Source organism: Pithys albifrons, chromosome 22, assembly GCF_047495875.1.
Source record: "Pithys albifrons albifrons isolate INPA30051 chromosome 22, PitAlb_v1, whole genome shotgun sequence".
NCBI classification, from domain to species: domain Eukaryota; kingdom Metazoa; phylum Chordata; class Aves; order Passeriformes; family Thamnophilidae; genus Pithys; species Pithys albifrons.
This window is the reverse complement of record NC_092479.1, coordinates 6,140,891-6,167,544: the sequence shown is the minus strand read 5'-3', so window position 1 is coordinate 6,167,544 and position 26,654 is coordinate 6,140,891. Positions and strand designations below refer to the sequence as shown.

The 26,654-nt window shown below is 45.4% G+C and overlaps 2 protein-coding genes across 7 annotated transcripts; one reads left to right on the top strand and one right to left on the bottom strand.

The window, feature by feature from the left end:
• The first annotated feature begins 36 nt into the window (after nt 1-36).
• Nucleotides 37-10,927, top strand: MMP23B (matrix metallopeptidase 23B). 2 transcript variants are annotated; one of them, XR_011699564.1, is made up of 9 exons: nt 37-586; nt 3,801-3,943; nt 4,897-5,036; nt 6,414-6,581; nt 7,172-7,336; nt 7,545-7,655; nt 8,160-8,286; nt 8,928-9,484; nt 9,560-10,927. XR_011699564.1 is itself a non-coding variant. In XM_071575513.1 (8 exons), the coding sequence occupies exons 1-8, from the start codon at nt 416-418 to the stop codon at nt 9,100-9,102; spliced, it is 1,200 nt and encodes a 399-aa protein (XP_071431614.1). In that variant the 5' UTR covers nt 37-415; the 3' UTR covers nt 9,103-10,927. The 2 variants fall into 2 exon arrangements, 1 of the variants encoding a protein (XP_071431614.1); XM_071575513.1 differs by having other exon boundaries at nt 8,928-10,927.
• Nucleotides 10,754-26,437, bottom strand: LOC139681821 (cyclin-dependent kinase 11B). Of its 5 annotated transcripts, none has more exons than XM_071575507.1 (20): nt 26,399-26,437; nt 23,812-23,942; nt 23,019-23,134; nt 22,623-22,747; nt 21,929-22,067; nt 21,237-21,367; nt 19,994-20,116; nt 18,774-18,872; nt 18,531-18,665; nt 17,702-17,767; nt 17,011-17,186; nt 16,408-16,498; nt 16,046-16,167; nt 15,612-15,717; nt 14,931-15,052; nt 14,619-14,726; nt 13,800-13,916; nt 13,401-13,549; nt 12,011-12,200; nt 10,754-11,214 (listed from the first exon to the last, which is right to left on the bottom strand). In XM_071575507.1, exons 2-20 carry the CDS (start codon nt 23,920-23,922, stop codon nt 11,122-11,124), a joined length of 2,319 nt encoding a protein of 772 aa, XP_071431608.1. In that variant the 5' UTR covers nt 23,923-23,942; nt 26,399-26,437; the 3' UTR covers nt 10,754-11,121. The 5 variants fall into 5 exon arrangements, with proteins under 5 accessions (XP_071431608.1, XP_071431610.1, XP_071431609.1 ...); XM_071575509.1 differs by having other exon boundaries at nt 17,011-17,180; XM_071575508.1 differs by having other exon boundaries at nt 18,774-18,869.
• Nucleotides 26,438-26,654: the final 217 nt, after the last annotated feature.

Below are 26,654 nucleotides of genomic sequence, written 5' to 3'. Positions count from 1 at the left end.
ATTCTCGCCTTACATAAAGCTGCCAACTGCACATTTGTCCTCTGTTGCTTACACAGTTAAAGAAGAGAGTTCATGTCCACTGCAGCTTGTTTCACTTTGCTGCTGTTCCTCCTCCTCCTCCTCCTCCAGCCCAACTTTCAGCTGCAGTAACATGATCCCACTTGGCAGAGCCTGAGAGAATCTCTGGCACATTGGAAAGAGGCTTAATGTAAAGTCTAGGGGTTTTTTCTTTTTTTTTTTTTTTTATTTTTTTGAGAGCTTTTTGAAACTCTGGTGGTTCTGCACAGCTCTGGCAGTGGCTGCAGAGCTGCTCACACACGCTCCAAATGTGAGCACAAGGATTACAGATGAGTTCTGGGCAGGGGATGTCTCAGTGTCTGTTCCCATCTCCCTCCAAAAGCTATTAAAGAAAGTCATGGATCAAGCAGAACAACTCTGTGCAGACAGGAGGAAAAGCTTCCCCTCACTGGACAAGAAAAAGAGCAGTGGCTGGAGGACCGTGGTGGGATTTTTGTGCCTATTCCCTGTGGTGGCTTTGCTGGTGCTTGTGGAATATCCAGCTGGAGCTGCTGTTCAGGAAAGTCAGGTAGGAGAAGGGATCTCAAACACCTGGAAGGGGTGTGGGCTGTCAGATACATGTGCATGTGTATTCTGTTTGGAGCAGGGATGCATCCAGGCAGGAATCTGAACAGATAAAAACTAATCTAAATAGATAAATACCTCTTAAGGCATCAGGGGGTGTTTGGGGCTGTCTGAGAGCCCTTTGGCAGAGGATCCCTAAAGGGACTGGTGCATCCTATGGGATTCAGGGTGTCCCAGCAGGGTGTGCAGCGGGAGACACCCAAGCAGGGGATGCGCAGGAGGTTTGGGTGGTGTTCCCTGGGAGCTTTGGCTGTTCCTGTGAACTCTGTGCTTTCCCAGCTGGGATGATGTGGCATGGATTGGGATTTCTGTACCAGCTGAGCCTTCCCAGGAACTCAGGGCTTGTGTAGAGCTAAACTGGGACCTACTGAACTCATTAACTCTGCTTCAAGGTCCATGATCTGGTAAATGGACTGGAGTTGGACCAAGGGTTGGACTTGATGATCTCGGAGGTCTTTTCCAACCCAGTCGATTCTGTGGTTCTGTGATTCATTATCAAGATGTGCTGGGACAGTCTGAATCCAGGGGCAACCCTGGCACAATTCTGGGAGTCTCAGGAGCTGATCTTCCATTTTGCTTAATTTTAGCTTTTAATTTTATATATATATATAAAGAAACCTTAAGCCCATCCTCTGCTGGTTTTTGTGTTTGTGCAGCCCTTGGCACTGGCCCCCCTTGTTTGCATCACATGCTCAGGCTGTTATTAATTGGTCCTAATTCAGAGTTATGTTACTGTGTGGTTTGAGAGGGGAACTGCATGGCCAGGAGGGAGAAGGGAATTAATTACAGTCATTACAGCTCAGTGAAGTAAATTAATGGAGGTTTGACTGCAAGGGGGATTAATGCAGAGCAGGGCTGTTGGCTGTGTCTGCCTTTATATATATATATATATATTTGTTTTATATATATATATGCATCTATTCTATTTATTTATTATATTTATTATATATCATTGTATATATTATATGTTGTTGAGAGAGGGAATTCAACATCTGCCCTTGTAGTACCTTCCAGGCATTTGGAGTGTTTGAGACCTTTACCCACAGCTGAAGGAGCAACTTCTGGGAGTGTCTGACCTCCCCTTCAGTCCTGTGTATTCCCAAGTCCTGGATCTTTGGCACTGGGACAGATCCTTTGATCCAAGTTATCCTGTGAGGATTTGTCGAGGTCACTCAACTTCTGTCAGAACCTCCACGTCTGAGCTGCACTCTGGGAGGTTCCTCACCCTTCCCCAGTTCATTTTGCAAAGCTTGTTTTAATTAAAAGCATCTTGTTCCACCAGTGGGGAGTAGAACTGAGACTAAAGCAGAGCAGGGACTGGGCAGAGGTTTGAACAAGAGAACTCAACCTCTGCCCCTCTCTTGGTCCAAGGGCTCCCACACCTGTCCCAGTCCTTGATGCTGGGTTTGAGTCCCCTCATCTGCTTTGGATTTTGAGAATAAGTGACACAATATTTTAATTTTTAATTTTTTCCCCTGTTCAGCACTAATGGCTTAGGGGTTTAAGCTCAATGGCTGTGGAAAAGACACTCATTTTTCTCCCTTGGGGCTGCAGGAGAAAGAAATTCAGTGCTGTGGCTTTGCTGAGGAGCCTCCAGCACCAGGACAGAGCTGCTGGGGAGGGTTCTCTCCTCACCTCAGCCCAGTGTCAGGTGACAACTCTCCTGAGGCAGAGTCCACAGCCTGACAGAATTCCCAGGAATCCTGGGCTCTTCCTCACTGATGCCAGAATGAAAATCAATCCAATACTGGCACAGGATCGTAGAGAAAACAACACAGGCACAAAGGATTTGCATAATTCTCCTCAACTTGAAAGAACTGCAAAGAAATAATATCTTATTATCCTGTAATTATAAGCTAATCTTCTCCAGGCTTCTCTTGCAGCTCCAACAGATCCTCCACCTTGTCTGTGCTGCTCAAAAGGATGTAAAATTTCCCTTTCACATCAAGGAAAAATGGGATTCTCAGAGGTGGAAGTCAGTGGAGGTGAAGGGAGAGGGACAACAACCACTGTGCCCACGTCACATGTGCCCAGTGAGGGCTGAGGGACCCAAAAATGTGATCCAATCCCCTGCCAAAAGCTCTCAGCTCCAAGGCAGGTCCTGGTCCCACCATCCCACAGGGATGTCCCCTGGGCAGAGCCTGTGCTGGGCTCAGGTGGGGAGGCAGAGCCTGAGCTGAGCTGGAGGGAAGCTGAAAACTGCCCTTCTAGGAAAGCAGGACGGTGAGTTGGATGAGGCTGGAGCAAAGTGTGGCTGGGAGGAAAGAGGTTTCCTGGGAGGATGGAGTCCCTCAGCCTGGTGAGGAGCTGCTGCTTCAGGCACATCTGGCAGCTGTCTCCTCAGGCCTCTTGTCCTCTCCTGCCACTGTCTTGCTGTGACACCAGGGATGTGTTGTTTTGGCTCCCAGAGCCTCAGTTCTTCCATGAGGGAAATGAAGACAGCTTTGGTTTCCTGTGGAATGTGCTGTGAGGCTGAACAGACTCAAACTGGTGCAGCTTTTGTACCATTGCCACTGTCCATGTCACTTAGGAAGTGTCTTGGTGGCTCTGGAGCAAAGATGATTTGCAGACATTCAGTGTCTTAGCCCTGGAAAAGGGGAAATAGAGCAGGAAAACCATGTTGGGTCCCATTCTTTTACCTCCACTGCTCAGAATGAAAAGGCTTTTCTAATTGGAGTCAGACGTGTCACCAAATCTGATGCCTGTTACTGTTGGATGGTTTCAAACCTCTCCAGGGTTTCCAGGGCTGCTGTTTGCTTTGAAGGCATTTCAGAGCCACAGCACAGCTCTGCAAAGAGCTCTCTGCACAGAGAGCTGCCTGTTTTAGTCATTTTTCCAGATTTACATCTCTTCTGGAGAGCAAGAGGAAAGTGAAAAGGAAATGAAAACTTTCCAGGCAGAGCTGCAGCACTTGCTGTGGCCAGAAGCCTCCTGAGGCTTCATTTCTGCCCCATCTGTGCCCCACTCCAGGGGCAGAGTCCTGCAGTGCCCTGCTCTGGGTGATGCAGCCAGGCAGGACCAGCTTTGTGTCCTGGGCACCCCCAAGGCAGCCCCAGTTGTGCTCCCCAGCCTGCAAATGCCCTGCACTGGTAGTTTTATTGTGCTCTGCAGCCCTGGGGTCTCTCCCATCCCACCCAACCTGCTGTTTTGTCTTTAAGGAAGATGCCACAGCCCCTGGCCTGCCTGGAGTGGGTTCCTCAGCTTTGCAAAGTGCAGCTTTTCCTCGGCCCTCAGCGCGGAGAAGGCGCTACACCATCACCCCTGGGCACCTGAGATGGGACCACTTCAACCTGACCTACAAGTAAGGCCTGGCCTTGGCCCCCAGAGGGGTCCTGAGCTTCTCCTGCCATGGCTTTGGATGTTGGCCCTGTGCTCATTGCTGAGCCCTGTGCAGGGAGAGCTGCTGAAATAACTTGTTTCTTGTCAAATCATTTATATTGTTTGGAACCCTCTTTCCAAAGTTCTGCCTGAGAGTGTTTTACATCCATTGTAGCCTAAGGGGTAGGGACAGGAGTTCCCTGCTGCTGGAATGTTTCCTCTTCTAGGAGACTGGGAGATACAAGGATGGAAACAGTTTTCCAAGAGAACCTTGTCTAAAATGCTGTAGCCCAGAACAGGTGATTGTAAAGAACATCAGTAGTTTATCCATCCCTGTGGGGGTGTTATTAAATATTACCCACATCCAGTTTGAGCTGCTCCTGATTGGAATCTGGAGCCTGGAGAAGAGGAGGCTCAGAGGTGACCTCAGCACTGTCTAGACCTCCCTGAAGGGAAGTTCTGGCCAGGTGGGAGTTGGTCTCTTCTCCCAGGCACTCAACAATAGGACAAGGGGGCACGATGGGCTCAAGCTCTGCCAGGGGAAATTGAAGTTGGAGATCAGGAAAAAATTCTTTGCAGAGAGAGTGCTCAGGGATTGGAATGGGCTGCCCAGAGAGGGAGTGGATTCCCCATCCCTGGAGGTTTTTCAACTGAGCTTGGCCGTGGCACTGAGTGCCATGATCTGGTAAAGGGACTGGAGTTGGCCCAAGGGTTGGACTTGATGATCTCGGAGGTCTTTTCCAACCCAATCCATTCCATCACTCTCTGATTCTCTTGGAGTGAGGAGAAATCCTCGTGTGTCCCACATGGCTCTGTGGTGTCTGAGGAGGGCAGAGCAGTTTCCCTGCAGCTCTCCTGAGTCAGAGCACCTGCAGCTCGGGGGGGCCAAGACCCCTGTTGTGCCAGGCAGCTCAGAGGAGCTGTGTGTCCCTGCAGGATCCTGTCCTTCCCGAGGAACCTGCTCAGTGCCCGGGCCACGCGCCGCGGGCTGGCGGCCGCTTTCCGCATGTGGAGCGACGTGTCCCCCTTCAGCTTCAGGGAGGTGCCCACACACCTGCCCAGTGACCTCAAAATAGGTGAGTTCCCCCGAGGGGTCCAGGGGGCTGGGGGGCTCCACTCCACGAGTTCCAGAGTGTAAAGCAGGAGTTGGGAGGCAGGAGACAAGTCCTCCTGTGCTGGGTGGGGAAGGGTTGGGGTGTCCTTTGCCTTGAGTCAAGCAGAGAAAATACTTTTAGCTTTTATTACTTATTACCTTAGCTTTTATTACTTATTACTTTATCTTATACTACTCATTATTATAGCTTTTGTTACTTGTTATTTTAGCTGTTACTACTTACTTTTTTATTACTTTTATTCAGCTTGCTTTTCAATATTTAGGAAATATTCCTACTACAATGAACACTTTCTTGTGAATCCTGCAGTCAAGAAATTTTAGGGGTTTGCCAAGGATTAACCCTAAAATCCTGCCATTGGGACAGATGGGGAAATGCACAGATTGCTATTCCAGGAATGGGGAAATCCACAGAAGAACAAGAATCCATAGGTTCTTATTCTGTAGATTGGGAAAGTGAATGCAGGCAGGTGAAGTGCCATAGCCAGGGTGACACAGAGCCAGGGCAGGTGATGGATTTTGCTTGTTCCTGGGCTTAGTCTCCCTTTTGTTGGTCCCATTGGAGCCCTGTCCTTGCTCTGTCCTTTCCTCCTCCCCTCCCTCCTACCTCTCTCTTGCTCAGCTGTTGTTCCTGAGTTCCTGAGGCCTGGAAAAACGTCAGTGCTGAGGCGTTTTCTGCTCAGCCTCGATCCCAGATGTAAATCCTTCCTGGGATTTATGGTCTGTGGGAAATCCTGATTTCCTGTGCATGTGGCAGCAGGACTGAGACAACCAGCAGAGACTCTCCATCGTTTCGCAACCCTCTCCTTGCTCTGGTGCTGCAGGACCTGCTCTGAGCACAGGATGTGCTTCCAGGGGTCTGTCCTGCTGCAGGACCTGCTCAGGGCACAGGATGTGCTTCCAGGGGTCTGTCCTGCTCCCTGTGAGCTCCAGGTGCCCAGTTCCAGGGATGCAGGATGCACTGTGATCCTGCTGTGGTGCTGACAAAGAGAGGGAGAGCAGCTCTGTCTGTAACTCTGGCTCTGCTTATTTACATTTAAAACAGAACAATTCCATCCCGGGGTTATCAGTTCACTGTTCAGCTTCTCTCTTAAAAAAAAAATCATTTCCATGTGATGTTGCAAGAAAAGCTCAGCATTCCTGCTGGGAAGCAAACTGTGTGTGCTGGGAGCAGCTCTGGATCCAGGGGCAGCAGTGGCTGAGCAGAGCCAGCAGTTGCTTTGCACTTGTCTCTGTAGCTCTGGAGGTCGGAAAACACGTGGGATCCCATCAGAGACCTTTTTAGTGACTCAGGAACTCCCTGACCCTGCCAGATCTGCTCAGCCTGCTGCTCTTCTCCCAGGCTTTTACTCCATCAACCACACGGACTGCCTGGAGTCCCTGACCCACCACTGCTTCGATGGCACCACGGGGGAACTGGCCCACGCCTTCTTCCCACCCCACGGAGAAATCCACTTCGATGACCACGAGTACTGGATCCTGGGGAACACCAGATTCAGCTGGAAGAAAGGTAACAGTGGGTGCCTGGGATTTAGGGTTTAGTCTGGGGTTTACCTGATGTGGGAAAGAGACAAGAGAACCAGCTGTGATCTTGTGTGGGTTTGGAAGCTGCTCTTCTGCCCAGTGACTCAACTGCTCCGAGGGACCTGCGTGGTGGCTGAATAATTCAGTGCAATTCCTCAATAGTTCAGCCACATCCTTCGGCTGAAATCCAGCCCTGCTGGATGCAGGGATCAGGATGCTGCCAAGAGGCTTGAGGTTGACCTGTAGGCTGGGAGGGACACAGAGGTCAATGGAGGCCCTTTCAGACTGGAATATTCCCACTAGAAACCTCATTTCCAGTTCCAGCTCAGGGCTGAGGGAACAAAGTGAGTGGGAACCTGACAAGAGCCCATGTGGAGCCTCTGTGTCCTGGTGCTGGAAATTAGAAGCACATGGAAATAATTGGCTCTAGTTGGACCAAAGCAGCTCCAGAGAAGATGAAACTGGGGCAACCTTCAACAAGACCATTGTAGTGCTAAAATACTCCCTCTGGCTCTACACAAAGATTAGCAAATATACTTTAGCACACACTTCCAGCTGGTTTTCCTTTTCTCCCAGGTGTTTGGCTGACAGATCTGGTCCATGTAGCAGCTCATGAGATCGGCCATGCCTTGGGCCTCATGCACTCCCTGAACCCCAACGCCCTCATGCACATCAATGCCACCCTGACTGGGAAAAAGACCATCTCCCAGGATGAAGTGTGGGGAATCCACAGGCTTTATGGTAAGGAACCAGGGCTCTGGATCCTGTGGAGCTCCTGTAGGGTCAGATCCCAGCTCTGGTTATGGTGCTCCTGCTTTAGACTCTTCCCTGTCGTAGCTCCACCATTTACATTGAACAGTCTGATTTAGGGGAAATGCCCATTTGTTTCCTGGAAGGAACACTCCACTTTCCCCAACCCCTCTAATGCCTCTTTCTCCTCCTGTTTCAGGCTGTAAAGACAGATTATTTATGTGCCCCTCCTGGGCAAAGAGAGGCTTCTGTGAGAAGCGCAGGAGGCTGATGAAGAAGCACTGCCCATCCACCTGTGACTTCTGCTATGGTATCCCAGGTTTCTTCTGGGATCTGGGGAGGGGTTTGCACAGAGGGAGAAGGGAAAAGTTCCTTAGGGATAGGCAGGATCTTAATTTCACACTAGAGATCAGTGGGTGCAAGTGATCCAGCTCCAAGCAGCCCAACAGAGATGGTGTCTTGTGTATTTAAGATCAAGGAATTAGGAATATTTAAGATCCTGAAATTAGGATGCAGCTTTTGTGTTTAAAACATTTGTAGAGTGGAACATTAAACTGTCCTGTCCCTCTCTAGTTTAACTGAACCCCTGACAGGGAATAAACCCCCCAGGCAGGCAGAGGTGAGGGCTGCAGGGCAGGGATGGGCCAGAACAGGACAAGAGACATCTCAGGCACAGCTGGACTTGAGCTGCTCCCAGAAAAGGAGAAAAAGGGTGTTAATCACCTTATCCAGTGCCTCAGTTTTATGGATCCAGGTAAAGGAGCTGCTAATAACCTCTGCCACTTCCTTCTCTTCTCTTCTCTCTGGGGGACAGAATTCCCATTCCCAACAGTGCCCCCCACTCTGCCCCCACCAAGGACCAAGACCAAGACAGTCTCTGAGGGCAGGAACGTCACATTCCGCTGTGGGCAGAAGATCATCCATAAAAAAGGCAAAGTCTAGTAAGTTCTCCAGCCCTTATCCCAGGAGTCTCTGCAGCAAAAAGGGTGAGGGAGGAGAACAGAAGAGGGGGAACAGGAGTGGAGTTTGTAATCTGGAGGGTGTCAGTGGCTCCTGCAGGGTACAAAGGTGGGAAAGGAGAGGGCAGGTATTGATCAGAACACTGCAGGGCTTTGGTTCAGTCTGAAAGCAGCAGGAGTTAAAAATAAGGATAAATCCAAAGGATAAAATCCAGTAAAATCCAATTTCAATCATACAGAGCACAAGGCTAATTCCAACCATCCAGGCGAATTCCCTGGCCCATATTCCACAAAAAAACTAGTCTGAAATTTACCCTTTCAGTTCATTGTAATTTAGTTGTCACTGAAGTACAAGCATGTTATTTAAAATTGAGGGACTGGCCCAAATCCATGGGTTGGTTTAGACTGAGGACCCAAACTGCCATCAACTTTCACTAAGATTCAAGCTCCAGAATTACTCAGGATTGTGCCCTGTTGTTCCTCATCTACCTGGAATAGTAGAAAACTCCACTATGTTTTCTTAAAGTCCCATCTCAGCAAAATTTGTTAGGAGAAAGAACCACTAACACATATTGAATTGTACCAGATGTGTAGTTTAATTTCTGCTATTTTTCTTATGACAGCTGGTATAAAGATAAGGAACTTCTGGAATACTCATATCCAGGTTATTTATCCTTAAATGAAGATCACATGAGCATCATTGCAAATGCAATTAATGAAGGAACTTACACTTGTATAGTAAAGAAAAAAGAAAGAATCCTGACTACTTATTCCTGGAGAATCAGACTGAAGCACTGACAAGGCCCTGGAATGAGCCCCTTCAGTTCCTGCTAGTTCTGTTTCAAATGGTTTCTTTGGCATTTTATATTTTATCTCCAGTAGTGCAACTGAACTTCTCCAGCAGCTGCTTCATCACTTTGGGCAAAAGAGACTCTGAGACTGGTTACTGGAATGTAAACTCTTCCAAATTAGTTTTAATGACAAAGAATTTATCAAGTATGTGCTGTACAGAGAATTAAAACCCCTTTTTTAAAGAAAAGTGTCAGATGGTGCAGTTGAACTGTGTGGATCCCTGTGAACTTGTGGAAAACAGGAGCAGAACTGCATCAGACACTGGGATGGCTCAGCTGGGCTGCACTGGAGGCAGATTGTGGAAGGAAAAGGACCAACTTAATACTCTGTAAGTGTTTCTGCCCTTTTTTTAGAGAAGGAATTATACACAAGTCTAAGCCCTAATAATACTTCTACTTGGCAGGAGGAGGATGTGGGTCACACCAACCCTGTCTCATTACTCAGTTCTACATTTCAACATGTTCAAGTGTCTCCAGAACATCTTTTTCCCCCACCTCTTTCCCACGGTTTGTATTTATTACTCTTGTCCCAGGCACTGACTGCTCAGAGCTTCTGGTCTGAGCATGAGCCTCAAGTCCTTGGACAGATGAGGGGATTTCCATCCCTGTCCCCTCCAGGCACACAGGAGGAGGGAAATGTGCCACATCCAACTGGAAAAGAGCATTAGGAGTGGTTGGGAAAGCTGGGGCAGCAGTGCAGGGAAGCTGGGAAGGGAGTAATTCCATGTCATATACAAACTGTGCAGTCAGTGATGGTTTAATCCTTCAGAGCTCACACAGGCTCTGCTTCCCTGGACTCCTGCTTTTCAACAGGTTATTGATGTCCCTCTCTGAGGAACCTTCTGGAATCAGGAGGGTGTCAGTTAACAGAGCAGTGCCAGGGCTGTCTGTCCATCAGCACCAGGCAGGGCTCAGGAGAACAGGGCTCTGCCTCCCTGCACAGCACAGACACCCCAGCTGCTTCCAAAACTTCCCCCAACTGCAGCACATCCAAATTCCAGCTCTCAAAAACTCTTCAAATGTTTATGGTTTAGGTTAATCCTGTTCCTGGCCTGGTGCCCAGTTCTGATTGCATGAAAGTTTGGTGTTTTCCAGACCTCCCTGTTCCCAGAGCAGAGTGAGACCAATATAAATCAGGGACTCCAAAGGGTCTGATATTCCACAATTCCTCCTCTGGTCTTTCCTGAGAAAGAACTGGAATGTAGCATTGCAAAATCACTAAAGCTGAGCTCTTCTTTTGCTGGAAAAAGGGCATATTAAAAAAAACTTGCATAGAAAATAAAGTTTCAAGTCTCCATATTAAATCTTTTGTTTTATAAAACAATAGAGGAACTTCTTTTGCACCACTGGAAATACACGGACAGAACAAAGCAAACAGTTTTCAACTCAGTAGTGCACCCAAAAATCTGGTCAGTGAGTACCAACCATACCAGCCTTGGTCTCTCCAAGGTAACAGGAAAGAGACCTCAGAACTGTCACTTTTTTCTGCCCCAAATATATTAGACACAAACAATTTCCTTAAAATAAAAAATAAACTCTATTTACTGTCACCAACATCCACATTTGCTGCAGGTGAAGCAATGAAATCCTTCACACTGTTAAACAATTGCAAATGTATTTTAATTCTACAAATTTACAAGGAGGAAAAAAAAACAAACCCAACAAAAAAAACCTAAAAATAAAACCAGGAACTGTTCCAGGACTGTAGTTCAAGTTGTCCTTTGTCACAGTTTGTGATGACCCTGGGGTTTTCAGGGAACTCCAGTCCTCTAATGGAATGCAGCAGTTTTACTCCACATTGATTTAGAAAACAGAGCCTTGGAATCTGTGATAATGTTGGAGTTTTTCACAGGGAACAAACATCTCGTCCCCCTGGCAGGAAGAACAGACCTGGGGCCCTCAGACCCACTCACATGACAGTGCTTCTCCTCTCTGGGGGTTTTTTCCCCCCTTTTTCATGTTGAGTCTAAAACTTGAGGCTGAAGCCAGGTCCTGCAGCAGATGCTCCTTGGTTTGTGGTGGTCAGATGAAATCCTGTGTCTTTCAGATCATCATCACCCTGTGAAAAGCAATCACAGGGTACTGAGCAGTGGCTGGTTTTACCTCTCCCATACAAAAATCTAATGAAGAACAGCAAAAAATGAAGTCTCTCTACATGAGAAAGACATGTTTGCTTTAGTGGCATCACAGCTCAGGTTAATGCAGGTTATTCAGGACCTTAAAAATGGCTATTTCAAAAGCTGGCTTTGCTAAAGTCAGCTTGAATGTTCCTGGTTCTTGGACCTGCTTTTGACTGCATGGGACAGGTAAAAAATTGGGAAGACAATGTATAAATAAGTGTAAACTGCACTTATTGAGCAGCTGATCAAACACACACTGCACATGCTCCATGACAGTTTTTACACCCTGAAAAACTGTGGCCAAATAAACCTTTTACCTTCTTTAAACTGGTAAATTTGGCACAATATTGTGCAGTGCCACTTCAACCCTGCTGAGACACAGAACTGGAATTAAGGCCCCTGAGACTCTAAACAGGCCACAGTATCCCCTGGATATCCCAGTGGACAGACAGAACACAGGCCTGGCCTTTTCTGAATTCTCCAGATATTGAGAAAAGGAGTCTGTTTCTATCCCCAAGGCCCCAAAACCAAACCAAAGGCTTGGCTGGAAGTGTAAAAGCACATCCACCTTCCAAAGAGAAGGTTGTGCACTGGGATAAAGCCAGGTCTGAAACAGAGATTTCCTGCACCCAGCAGTGACTGGGCTGGCCCTTTGGGGTGCAGCAGAGGCAGAGCTGTTTGCACACCCTGCAGTGAGCACAGGCTGAGCAGCCCCCCAGCCCGGCGGGCACTCACCAGTTGGCTGTAGCCCAGCCCGCCCTCGGGGGGCCGCGGGCTCGTGCCCCTCTTGACGCGCTGCTGTTCGCTCTTGGCCGGCCACGTGGGGAACATGGAGGGGTCGATGGGCAGCGGCGTCTCGCGGAAATACTCGTGCTTGAGCCCGTCCTCGGCCGTGATGCGCCGCGCAGGGTAGTACGTCAGGAAGCTGCAGAGGGGCAGGGCAGGGAGCAACAGCCCCACGGTGAGCCAGGGCTCAGCAACGGGGCTGAGGGTTTGCTGAGGTTTAACACAGTTCTGTGCTGGGGGTGGGGTCTGACTGTATTCAGTGGGTATGGTTCTATCACTGGGTATAACTGTATTAATTGGGTATAGTTCTATTACTAGATACTGGGTCTAATTGTATTAATTTCATATAGTTCTATTACTGGGAATAACTGTATTAATTGGGTATAATTCTATTACTGGGTACTGGGTCTAATTGTATTAATTTCATATAGTTCTATTACTGGGAATAACTATTAATTTGGTATAATTTTATTACTGGGTACTGGGTATAATTGTATTAATTTGGTATAGTTCTATTACTGGGTGTAACTGTATTAATTTGGTATAACTCTATTACTGAATATTGGGTATAATTGTATTTAGTATAGCTCTATTACTGGGTATTACTTTATTAATTGGGTACAATTCTAGTACTGGGTGTAATTCTATTAACTGGGTATAGTTCTATTACTGGGTATTGGGTATAATTCTATTAATTTGGTATAGTTCTATTACTGAATATTAGATACAATTCTATTAATTGGGTTTAGTTCTATTACTGGGTATGGGGTATAATTCTACTATGGGTCTAATTCTATTACTGGGTATTGGGTATAATTCTATTAATTGGGTATAGTTCTATTACTGGGTACTCGGTATAATTCTATTAATTGGGTATAATAATTCTATTGCTGGGTATTGGGTACAATTCTATTAATTGGGTTTAATTCTGTTATTGGGTACTGGCTTTAATTCTGCTAATAACTGCTGACATGATCTAACAATGATTTTAAGGGCAGACTCTACATGGCCCTGTATTTAACAGGACAGCAGCTGGAATTCCATATCCCAAGTAGCTTTGGAAGGGATCTGTTCCCAGAGGTGTGAATTGCTGGATACCACAGAACCCATGGCTGGTCAGACACAGCTCCAGAGGGATCAAGGATAGTTCCCTCAGAATATTTCCCAATGCTCTTTGCTATTTAGAGAAGGGAGATTTTAGAGATTATATCACTCCAGCACAAACTACTGCAATGGGGTGTAACCACACATCTGTGGCTGACTGTTCCAGACCTGTCACTACACAGAACAAGCTTTACTGCACACACATTGCCAAGGACACCCTGGAAGCTGCACTTACTTGTTCATGAGGTCAAAGCCCTGGTCAGAGAGCAGAGCCCCGAATCTCTTGCGCAGGTTGTTGTAGGGATACTCTGTGAAGGTCATTTTCTTCACTGCTGGCAGCTCGTTGTACCCAGGCCAGATCTTCTCACTTGGAGTTCCCAGATCCTGGAAATGAAAATATCTTCTTAATAAACCCAGAGTGCAACCCTTTACTTAGGAGTTGGGAAGTATCCAAAGAAAACAGACAGTACGCAAATCATGGCCTTGGTTTACTCTGAGTGTTGTAAAAAAACTGGAATCAGAGTAATAAGCCTTTTGTTAAGGCTGAACCTCGGTCAAACAGCAACAAGCACTTTTAATTCCTTACTACTCATCTCTCAAACCAGCCAGAATCAAAAAACAGTAAAAAAATTACCTTAAAAACTTTGTTAATCTGGTCAATCTCTGACTTCCCTGGGAACAGCGGTTTCTGTGTCAACAGCTCCCCAAAGATACACCCCACTGACCACATGTCTATGGCTGTGGAATATTCCTGCAAAGGAGCAAAATAAAATTATACCTTACAAAATCAGTAAGATACTTTCACTGAGTTATTTAGGGGGGTGCTGGGGTTTGGGGGGTTTGGGGTTTTTTTACAAGGATTCTACACACTGACCAGAACTCACACAATCATTCCCACACCCAAGGCCCAGGTCTCAACTGGATTTATATAAAAGTTGTAATTACTGTGAATTATGAGCAATTCCCAAGTACACAAATACTTCAGGATGAGAGGTGGAAGTCTCCATCCACACTGATGCCTCTCTTTTCCAAGCACAAACACAGCAGCACAGCTGATGGAGCAGTTATTTTCTCTGGCTTGGTTCTTGTGCTGATTTCACCCAGATTTCAGTTAATCAGCAGGGAACACTGCCAAGATCTTGTTCTGCCCTCAGGTGTCACAGATTCTATAGATTAATTTTCATAGAAAAATTAAAACCACAGCTGCCTAAGATGCCAGTTTGCCCCAAGCCATGAGAAGTCCAACAGCACTGACCACACCAGCATTGCAAAGGGAAAACACTCCACCTGTCACCCACCCTCTGTCTGGGGAACATGGCAGGTTTTTAGCTGTGTCAGTAGGAGAAATAAATGAATATTCAGAATTGCCAGCTCTGGATCAATACAAAGAACCAAGCATGGTCCCACTGGTCATGATTTATCCAACCCAGCCAGGCTGAAGGGGAGAACACACCTTGGCTCCAAGCAGCAGCTCCGGAGCCCTGTACCACAGGGTCACCACCACAGGGGTGTAGGGCTTCAGGGGAGACCCATATTCCCGGGCCAACCCAAAATCTCCAACCTGAAAGGAAAATAAATGGCAATTAGAAACATTTCCAGCACTGACCACTCACTGTCAGTGCCATGTTGGCCACTGTGTGGCTTCAGCCCTTGGAAACAGCCACAAACAACACAGAGTTTCTCAGCTGTTGGAATGATTTTCACACAAGAGTAATTCTGCAGCATAAATTTTTCCCAAGTGTGATATTTCCCAAGTGATTCTTACTTTTAAAATGCCTGAATGACTGAGCAACAGGTTGGAAGTTTTCAGGTCCCTGTGAAGGATCCAGTTGTCGTGCAGGTGTTTGACCCCTCGCAGTAACTGAATCATCAAGGTTTTCACTTCACCTGGAGGGATAAAAAGAAGCCAAACGCATGTATGAAAATAAATCTACCTTTAATTCAGATTTCATTTGGAGAACAGGGGAGGGGGCAGCAAGAAGGGTCAAGTTAAAAGCACAGGATAACCTGCACCGTAAAAATAAGTCACAGAACAAGAGCAGCTAAACCCACAGAGCTGCCAATAAAGCAAAATTCATTTGGAGAGCTGGAATCACCCAAATGATGCTCAGAAATTATTGCCTCTTATAGGAAGCAGCCAAAATTAAAGCCCAGTGTTCTTTCCCAGTTTAGCGCAGGGGGAAACTCTCTCAGTTCCACTCCAAGCACACAAACTGGGTTCACCAGCCAAGTATCCCCAGGAATATCAGCACTCCCAGCCACCACCCAACCTTAATTTGTGTCAGTTTTTACAGAATAAACAGCAAATGCAAGGAAGTGTCTGCTCCAAGGAACATGGGACACTCCAAAGTGTGATTGGACAAACCCATTCTCTGATGTCAGCACAGCCCAAAGACATTTGTGTTGGCCAGTTTGGAGGATTTTAGGAGACTGTGGCAAACAGTACCTGGCAGGAAGGGCTGTTTCATTGTTTCCATCAGGCTCTTGAGGTCGTGTTCTACATAGTTCATTACAATATAGATTTTATCCATGTTACTGCCCACAACTATTTCCTGCAACACAGGAACAGATGATCAAAACCAGCATGTGGCATTTACAAAGCACCCAAAGTCAATTTGTTAAATTGATCCTGGCAAGAGTATGGAGGCTGCCAGTGGTAAAATCCACAGAAAATGTATTTTTCTATTAAAAATCCCATCTTGTTTTTGCAGAATATCAGATTATGTGGACAAGTAATGCCTATACAGTCTTATGAGCAGCACACAACTGTCCACAGAAACAAGCTCTGCAAGGATTGCAAACATTTTACAAGGGATTTAAAAGTTAAAAGCAATGTTTCAAGAACAAAAATATTTTTGGTGTAAAAGATTGCAGCCTTACTCTGACAGTGACAATATTTAGGTGCTGTGCTTTCAGAATAGTATTTATTTCTCTCAGAGAAGTGATGGGAAAGCCTTCCTTTTCCTTTTCCATTTTCAGTCGCTTCAGAGCCACAATTTCATCTGCAAAGAAAACACATTTCCCATCACACAGCTAATAAATACACATTAAGGGCTCTCCCACTGTCCTGACACTGATTTATTTAATATTTCATTTACTGTGCTATGTTTTGCCTTGAAAATTACCTGTTTGCTGGAAAAGAAGTATTTTAAATGGATTTTGCTCCTCAATGAAAAATGCAGAACCCAAATTTGCACAAAGGTACAGCCCTAAATCCCCTGAAGGTAAAAAGTGATACCAACCAGTCTTCTTGTCCTTTGCTCTGTACACCACCCCATATGTTCCTTCTTCAATCCTGTTCAAACACTGAAACTCCTCCACGCTGCGACATCCCTGGAAAACAGAGGGACAGGATTTCCTCCTGGGGGAGGGTTTGCTTGGGTTTTTTACACAGACACCCAGCAAACTTTGCAGGAATAGTTAAAACTTATCAAGAGAATTCATCCTTAGGGCTGCACCACATGAGGAGGACATCTCTGGGGGTTATTTTTTATAGAATTTCTAAAGGAACTCTGTGTTTCAGCAGATTAACTAAATGGTTTCATTAAATCTTCTCTCATTCACTTTTGCACGGAATAATCTGAAATTTCTGCCCCAATGGCAAAGGCAGCAACTCAGCACCTGACACTGATACCTTTCACATAATTCAATTAATAAAAATATGATTTTTATTTGTATTTCTACACTTTTCTGTTGGTTACATAATAATCCCCCCATGAGTTTCTATTCACTCTAACAGAGCTATTCTCTCACAAGGATCTATTTTCAGGCAGCAACACCCAGAATAGCAGAGTATCAATTACATTTTTACATTCTTGTCTACATTTAAAGGGGTGAGCCCCTACCTGAAGTGCAGGAAGGTACTTGGGCAGCTCCTGTTTCAGCTCAATGGGAGAGGAAGCTGGTGAGTCAGGAATATAATCCCCTTCTGTCATGGCATTGGAGTGAGGGGATCCCTCCCCTGCCTCCTCCTCCTCTGCTTCACTTCCCGCCGAGTCTCGGTCAAACCTCGACTCTGTAACTTTAAAAGTCAGAATCAGTCGTGGAAAGAGGAGCTGTTTGGAACAATTACATTCAGATTTAGCCAAATAAGAGCAGTCAGACACTGATCACTGCATGAGAAGCTCAATTTCCCCTCTTTGCAGAGGTCATGCCCTCAAGAACTCCTTTACAGTCATAGATATACAATTTCCAGTGTTAAATACAGCAGGGCAGAAAATAAATCTTTACACTGGAATGCAAGAGAAAGCTGACCCAGGATATCTCATTCCCATTTTTGATGAGAGGACAGGACAATAGACTCAAAATCAAACAGAAGGAAACATCAGCTCATGAGACTGGGATCTGATTGCCTCTAAGTCTTGGAACAGATTTGAAGGAGTTTCTGAGTCTGACATGAGAATGGCCTTAAAATGCCAAGTATATGATGCTTCAGAATTGTGGCAAAACTGCCACAAGAACTGCATTTTAAATATGTAAAATATTTGTAGAAATAGATCTATTTGGCTGCCAAAATAGTCAGTATTTGCATTGTACCAACTGGGATGTGGTTTCCATTCTCCCGTTCCTCCTCTTCACTCATTTCCTCTTCGCTCACCTCTTCTGCAAAACAGAATCAAGTTCAGCTGAATGAACTCCACGTTTCTGTAGCTCCCTGGGAGGCAAATCTCTGCTGAAATGCCTTTCTGCCTCATCTCTGCACTGTCTGGTAGTGTCCAAGTACTTCTGTTTCACTTGGACAGCAAATGCTCCCAAGAAGGAACACAACTCTCACCAATTTATTGGGGATGGGAGTAGGTGAATAAATTAAGTCAGGAAGCTTATGAATATTTGCTTAGTAATTGTAATTGATTTTAAAGAAAAATACCCAGCCATCAGAGCCTGCTTTTATGCCTTTTCTTTACTAATTAATGACCACAATGCCTGTATCTACACTTCTTTACTGAACTTTTTGTCATTATGGTCATTTACTTGGACTGGCATGAAAAAAAGCTCTGAAGTTTGCAACTAATTCAAAATCCCAGAGGCATTTGTATTTCACCACCCCCCACAGAAGTGCCAAACTGTTCTCTGCAGATGATTTGGTATGTTAGAACAACACTTCATCTGCTGGCCTTACACCAGTCAGGGAGGACAAAAGTGGCTTTCAGGTTTCTGATCTGCTTCTTAGATGAAGAATTGGTATTACCTCTATACAAAAGGATAGAATTTGACTTGTACTTGGGTTTTTTCTTTCTAGTTATCTTGACCTGTGAGGTCTCAGCCTACCCTAGACTAGGAGAAAAGGAAAATGTTCAAATAAAACAACACAGAATGAAAAACAAGTCACCACACCCCATTCTAGGCCCTGCTTTGTGCTCCTCACCTGCTGATTGCTCAGACACTTCCTCAGAATTGCTCCCTGTCTCCTCCTCCTCCTCCTCTTCCTCTTCCTCTCCTTCTTCCTCAGAGCCTTCACTGCTGGACTCTTCCTCCTCCTCTTCTGAGCCTGATCCAGATTCTATTCAGGAATAATCAAACACAGAACTAAGCTGGCACACACTGAGAACAGCAGAAAAATTAATTACATCTGTACAATTAATTACATCTACTAAACTCATTCAATCACCTGATGAAGACTCTGCTGAGCTGGTTTTCCTCTCACTGTCACTGATGTCTTGCAAGTCTGAAAGAGGATCTCTCTCTTCTGGTTTCTCTTCTTTCACTGCTGAAACCATAAAAATGAACAAGAGGTGCTGACTGAGTATCACTGGTAAGACTCTGAGTACCCAGGTAACTGCTGCACTTTCAGCTGGCATCAAATCAGGGCTGGACATTCTGTACTGGAAATTCACAGTACTAAAAAAAAAAATTCATTCCACACTCTGCTCAATGACAAACAGCTTTACTGAATTACAGAAAAAGTCTGCAGGATCAACTGGTGCAGGATCAACTGTCAAAAATAGGGAACGTCGACTTTTTGGGTTTTAAACATGATGTAATCCTAAAATTAATTTAAAAAAAAAGGAAAGAAGTGCCATGGTAACAAGGAGATGTCCCTGCTGTGTGTACAGATGTGGTCACTATCAGTGCTCACTGCTCCAGTGCAGACTCTGCTCCCCAGGAAACAGCACCTGTCAATCACTGGGGGTTGATTAGGCAGGAGTTTCCAAGGACTTGCTGCCTCCACCTGGAATTCCAGCTGATCCCATTCTGCTACCAGCTTGCTTTAAATGGATACACTTATTTTCACAGCTGCACATGTTAACAGGGCAGACACAGAGCTTTTCTTCTTCAAACAAAGACATTTTTATGTCAATTGTGCACATTTTCTACCCCCAGTTAGAACCTTCCAGGCACAGGAAGGAGCATTTTCTGGCTTGCAAATCAAACTTCCCCATCTAACCAGAACACTGCCTTGAGCATTTATTTGCTTCTACAAGATGACAGTATCAGTGAAGCTTAAACTACATTGATGTCTGTAAGGTAACTCTTTAAGGTAGCTTAGCTCCTAGCAACAAATCCATCCTTTTTAATCTGCAAGGAAATTAAACTCCAAGATTTTAAAAATTCAGTCAGCTGCTTCTTTCACCACTGAATGAAGTTACTCACTTTGAAACTTTTTAAACTACTCCTCATTCAACTTGGCACTTGGCACAATTCCTGCAAAACCAGCATTGCTTTAGAAAACAGCACAGATGTTTAGGAGTATTCCAGGGTTATGCCACCGTGGCTGAGGTGGATTTTAACTGAGTGCCTGGGATATGTGTTTAATACAGAAATTAAACACTACCCCAGCCCAGCTCCTGCTGCCCCCAGGCAAAGACATTGGAGAGTGGCAGATTCTACCTGGTTTCCTGCTCTCTCCTTGCTCAAGCTTCTCTCTCTGCTGGCGTAAAGGGCTGCGACTCCAGGGTCTCATTTTTACTTTGTCTCCATATTCTTCCCTCACTGTTCTATGGTGTGCAGAAACTAGGGAAAACAAAACCACAAGAAATTGTTACACCTCCCTGTCCTAATGAGAATGTTCCTGGCTGCCACAGCCACCTGCTTTGAATCCCTGTCATTTTACTTTACAAACTAAAGGGTAATAGGGGGGAGTGGAGCTCAACTGTATCTGGGAGAATGAAGGACTGTGATTTACCTCAAATAATTTATAGTTTGTGCTTCTTGGGAAACAGAAGCAAGATGCCCTGTGTGCTACACAGAAAACACCCTGACACTAAAGCATCAATGCCAGAGAAAGAAGTGGAAGATTTGCAAAAGAATGAAACCAGCTGAGGTTTAGAAGGAGCTGACAGAACATTTAGAGCAATAAAACCATTTAAATGAAAGGCTACATAGATTGAGCAATATCAGCATAAAGCCAAGCACAAAAAGGAGCTGTTTGATATGAGCTGAGCTAGAAAGAAAAGCAAAAAATATGGTTTGTTCTGCTACTCTTGAGCAATCTTTGTCACTTGAATAGGCTCTGATTTTTACCTCTGAAAGCTGAAACAGAAATTCTTAACCAAAGATGACCTGAATTTGGATTGCAAGGACCTGACATGCTGTGCAGGGTGAGTTTCATGTGGAGAAGCTCAACTGCTCAGTTACCACATCTTTCCCCCCCACCTCCCACTACATTTTCCATGGCTGGAGTACTCACATTACCTCTCCCTCCCTCTGCAGTTGCTTTAAATTTATTTCCCCAAACCCTTTAAACACTGAATTTTGAGGTTTCAATCTCTCTCAAATTGGATTAGACTCAGCCAGAGAGTTGAGAAGCAACTGGGATCACGATGGATACACAGAGACAGTATCAACTTCCAGAAATCTTGTTTCTATGGGAAACCAGACTGACAGAGAGGACAAACTCCCTGACTAATCAGCCTGCCAGGATATTGACGGCAATAACATTATAACCTTGCTTTATTCCCCAGGAGAACTCAGATTTCCTGTTCCCTCCCATGCAGGGGCCTCCCCACTTTATTTTTTTTTAAATTCTAGCACTGCCCTAAGCAAAGAAGGCTTCCCACCCTTCCCTTCCACCCGTGTCAGCAGGGAGTGAACTGCCAGTCAGTGTGACCACCACTGATGCAGAGACAGTCACCTTCTCTCCGCGCTTCCCGCTCCTTCCGCCTTTCCTCCGCTCGCCTTTCCCGCTCCTTCTGCTCCCGCTGCTCCTTCTGCTGCTCTCGGATCTTCCTCTCCCTTTCTCTCTCCAGTTGCTCCAGACGATCCCTGCAAAGTAATTAGTGTTTGCTACAAATTCAGCTCCGGAGTGAAGGAAAAGTGGTTTGCTGTAACAAACCACTGAGCTCAGTTTCATTGTTAATGCCGCTGGTTGAGCATTGGGGAAAACCAGAGGGAGCTTTTCAGCTGATCTGTTAAAAAACACCTTTCAAAGACCAAGGCCATGAGCTCTGCACCTTTGTCAGGATTTCAACAGAAATTAAGCAAGTTAAGGTCTTTAATCCCCTAATATACAAATCCAGTTTGCACCTTTTTTCACAGAATAATTTAGGTTGGAAAAGACTTCTAAGATAAAGTCCAACCTTATAGTGAAACACTGGCAGTGAAATCACCTGAGAATGTCCCTTGCAATGAAGCACTTAAAGGGTAATTAAAGTCAAGAACCCATTCCATTAGACACCACATTCCCAGGAATACAGCACTGGCACCAGGCAAGTTTTCACTCTGGATTTTTCTCTCCTTTCAGAGCAATGGTTAGAGATAGATTATAGAGGAGGCAGCTGTTCATGTCTCTGCTGGGTGACACAGGGGAGGCAGGGATAGCTGTACCTCTCCCTCCTGGAATGCTCCCTTGCCATCTCTCTCCGTTTCTGTCTCTCCCATTCACGACGGGCTTTATCCTGCTCTTCTCTATGTCTCTTCCTACGCTCATGCTCCCGTTCTTTCTCTTTCACTCTGGCATGTTTCCCTAAACAAACAAAAGGTCATTTTGGAGTGTTATGAGGCAAAGTAGTCAGTGCTCCTGTTCTTGCAAAGCAAAGCTAGAGAGGATGAAACCTATGGGAACCTATTTCCATGTTCCCTGGCATTTTCTCAGTGGGGAAATCCTGGTCTGGAAGGGGGTTGGAGAATCCAAAGATTATAAGATCTTGCACAAATACTTGCATGCTGTTAGTAGCAGGAAGTCAATGGGAATGTTTCTAGAAAGGGTATTTTTCCTTTGCAAGCAGGTACAAAGATCAGAGCTCAGCCCACTCACTCAGTGACTTGAAGGAGCAAAAGTGAACTCAGTGTCCCTGTCCCAAAGTGATTTCTGTCCTCTCAACCACATTTATATCCCTGTCATTCCCATAAGGGCATTAAACATAGGCAAAGAAATAACAGAAGTTTAAATTCCTTGTCCTATCCACCTGACAGGTTTTCTTTAGTCTGTACTTATTGTTATTTACTCTACATGGAGCCTATCTGGCTTCCCCTTGGGAAGCTCCCAGAAACCAGAAGCTTCAAGAGCAGCAACAACCACCTTCTGCAGAGTGACTTCGGTGCCTGCGTTTCTCTTTCCTCTTCTCATCCTTCCTATGGTGGGTTTTTTCTTTCCTGGACATTTGCTGTGGTGGTTTTATAGCCAAGGAATCATCTTCTTCTCCCCTAAAACACAGGACATGAATAAACTCAGGGAGGTGACAGGTACTGTCAGACTAAAGATCCCTATTTTATTATTTTATATTTGAGTTTATTTCCATAATAGCCCTAAACCCAAACTGGAACACAACGCCCTGTCAGGCCTTAACCAGTGCTTCAAAAAATGACCCATCTGCACTCCCAAAAAATCAGATATTTTAAACCCTCTTCTCAGCACCTCCAAGAGTTTATTTCAGTAACTCTTTCTCAAGTAACAAGGTTATTGTCTTATTCCTACCTGTCTTCCATTGAGTCTTCCCTCCTGTAAGGTGAGTTTCTGATGGTGATTTCCATGCGATGGTCTCTCAGCTCCCCCTCTTCAAGAGAATCCCTCTTGGAATCCCTGTCATCTGACTGATGGGAACACAGGAAAGGCAAAAAGGCAACTCATCTTTATGTCTCAAAATGAAAACAATTGAAATATTACTTCAGGCTTTCACTGCTGGCTCAAAATCCTCCTCATTTGGCCACCCCAGTAAAATCCACTCATTTATGAGCCACATTCACATTCTAACCAGCCAAATGCAGTTTGACTGCAATTAAAGCTGAACTGCTTTAATTCAACATAATTAGACAAAACTAAACACTAATTAAGGTGGATTGCATTAACTATTATATGGGGTTTTTTTCCCAAATAATTACTTTGCACATATTGGTACAAAAGCAAAGAGTAACATAAAAGTTATTCAAAATCAATTATTTTAACCCATTCCTCTATATTTTTCTATCCTCTTCTATTCTTTAAAAGGTTATTCCTTGAACTGCAACTTCCAGTTAATCATATTAATTTATTTACCTTTTCTGACCACAAACTATGAACAAAGCACAGCATTTGATGTAAGGCCCAAGGAATCTTCACAAAGCATCATATTTTTGTTAAACTTTGGGATTAGAAATCCCACATGGAAGGGCACAGAGGAATTCAGCTGACAAGGCAAGAAGTTCTCACCAGAAAAGGAGGATAGAGGCATTAAAATACAGGCATTTCCATTAAAATACAGTTTTCCAATAATACAGGCATTGGTTCTTACATTTTTCATACGTTTTATCTCTGCCTTCTCCTCTTGCTCCTTCCTTCGTTTCTTCTCCTGGAGAATTTCATCTAAAGTTTTCACTTTCCAAGAATCCTTTTCATCACCCATTTGAGTTTAAAAAAAAAAGTCTGAAAAAGAAGGAGATGTTGATGAAACCCACACAAACCACACAGGGCAGCACAGATAAATCTACTTTACACTCATTTTTGCAGTGCAAATGTTTGATGTTCCACCTTTGAGCAAAGCCAGGTGGGGGTTGAGTTATGCTGAACCAGAAATGTCTGTTTTAAACCCAAAAGGTTTAAACTCAGAAGTAGAAACACAGAGGGTTGTTGGAGTGCACAGAAAATACAGTTTGTGGCCAAGGTTTGGTGTCACATTCAATGAACTCAGACCTAGGGAGGGACTAACAAAGCTTGGGACTAAAGGATGCTCAGTGACAGTGGACACAAAGAATGCAGAATTTATGGGATGCCCAAGATAAGGCAAAAACTAATAAACCCAACTGGCAGCTGTGCTTGAAATCAGCTCTGATGGGGTGAAAGGGAATGAAACAAAACATGATTCTAATTTGGCAGGGGGGAAGTGCCCACTGATACAGAGACCACCGAGCCAAGAGAGCCCTGACCTGAAAGGAGAGAAAGGCTCAGCATTAGCACAGTCAGTGAAAGACTCATCAACCAGCAGAAGACAGAATACTAATTAATGAGAGGACTATGGGACTTATAGCCAATAAGCACCCATTGCTTTGTTGGCAGAGATGCATGAACAGTAAAAGCTGTGGTAGTTGGGGGGCTTGATTTGTGGGGCAGCACCAGGCACCTGGCTGGGAGATCAATAATCAATGTGTCAATGGAGTGTGTCCCTGTAGGATCAGAGATCAATAATCAATGTGTCAATGGAGTGTGTCCCTGTAGGATCAGAGATCAATAATCAATGTGTCAATGGAGTGTGCCCCTGTAGGATCAGAGATCAATAATCAATGTGTCAATGGAGTGTGTCCCTGTAGGATCAGAGATCAATAATCAATGTGTCAATGGAGTGTGTCCCTGTAGGATCAGAGATCAATAATCAATGTATCAATGGAGTGTGTCCCTGTAGGATCAGAGATCAATAATCAATGTGTCAATGGAGTGTGTCCCTGTAGGATCAGAGATCAATAATCAATGTGTCAATGGGGTGTGTCCCTGTAGGATCAGAGATCAATAATCAATGTGTCAATGGAGTGTGTCCCTATAGGATCAGAGATCAATAATCAATGTGTCAATGGAGTGTGCCCCTGCAGGATCAGAGATCAATAATCAATGTGTCAATGGGGTGTGTCCCTGTAGGATCAGAGATCAATAATCAATGTGTCAATGGGGTGTGTCCCTGTAGGATCAGAGATCAATAATCAATGTGTCAATGGAGTGTGTCCCTGTAGGATCAGAGATCAATAATCAATGTGTCAATGGAGTGTGCCCCTGTAGGATCAGAGATCAATAATCAATGTATCAATGGAGTGTGTCCCTGTAGGATCAGAGATCAATAATCAATGTGTCAATGGAGTGTGTCCCTGTAGGATCAGAGATCAATAATCAATGTGTCAATGGGGTGTGTCCCTGTAGGATCAGAGATCAATAATCAATGTATCAATGGAGTGTGTCCCTGTAGGATCAGAGATCAATAATCAATGTGTCAATGGAGTGTGTCCCTGTAGGATCAGAGATCAATAATCAATGTGTCAATGGGGTGTGTCCCCTCTCTGGTGTCACAGAGAGGGGAGTGAACCCAATCCTCGTGGCCAACACCCCAAAGGAACAAACCCCAAAAGAAAGAAATGAATCCCCGAGAGAAACAAATCCCCAAGGAGATGAAGCCCCAAGACAGACGAAGCCCCAAAGATACAAACCCCAAGAGAAACAAACTCCTAAACAAACTCCAAGAGAAATGAAACCCCAAAGAAATGAACCCCCAAAGAAAGAAACAAACCCCCAAGAGAAACGAAACCTCAAGAGAGAAAAAGCCCCAAAGACATGAACCCCAAGAGGAACAAACTCCGAAATGAACAAACCCCAAAGAAACGAACCCCCAAGAGAAACAAACTCCGAAATGAACAAACCCCAAAGAAACAAACCCCCAAGAGAAACAAACTCCGAAATGAACAAACCCCAAAGAAACGAACCCCCAAGAGAAACGAACCCCCAAAGAAACGAACCCTGAAATAACTGAACTCCCAAAGAATCGAATCCCCAAAGAAACGAACCCCGAAATAAACGAAATCCCAAAGAAATGAACCCCCAAAAAAACAAACCCTGAAATAAACGAACTCTCAAAGAATCGATCCCCCCAAAAAACGAACCCCGAAATAAACGAACCCCCAAAGAGACGAACCCCGAATCAAACAAACCCACAAAGGCCTCTCGGGGGTTCCGGGCCGGGGCCGCCGCTCAGCCCCGCGGCCCTCCCGCAGCCTCGGCCTCGCTGACCCCGCGCTGGAGCTTCCCCTCAGCCCCCCGGGGCCCTTCAGCCCCCCGGGCCCTTCCGTGTCCCCTCCGGGCCCCTCAATGTCCCCTCCGTGTCCCGCAGCCCCGGCCCCGCTCACCGCCGCCACAGGCTCTGCCACCAGCGCGGCTCTAACGCGTCACTTCCGCCCCGGCGCGGCGGTGACGCCAGAGAGGAATTAATTAACCCCGGGCGCTAATGAGGCTTCCATTCGGCGCCGCTGCTGTTTGGGTCAGTGGAGGTTTTGCAGCAAGAGGAAAGACAAAAGACTGCTGGGGTTTGAAATGAAGCTCAGCTGGTGGTGGGATCTGCGTGAACAGAGCTGGGATTTCTGTCTGTCAGCACCAGCAGAAAGA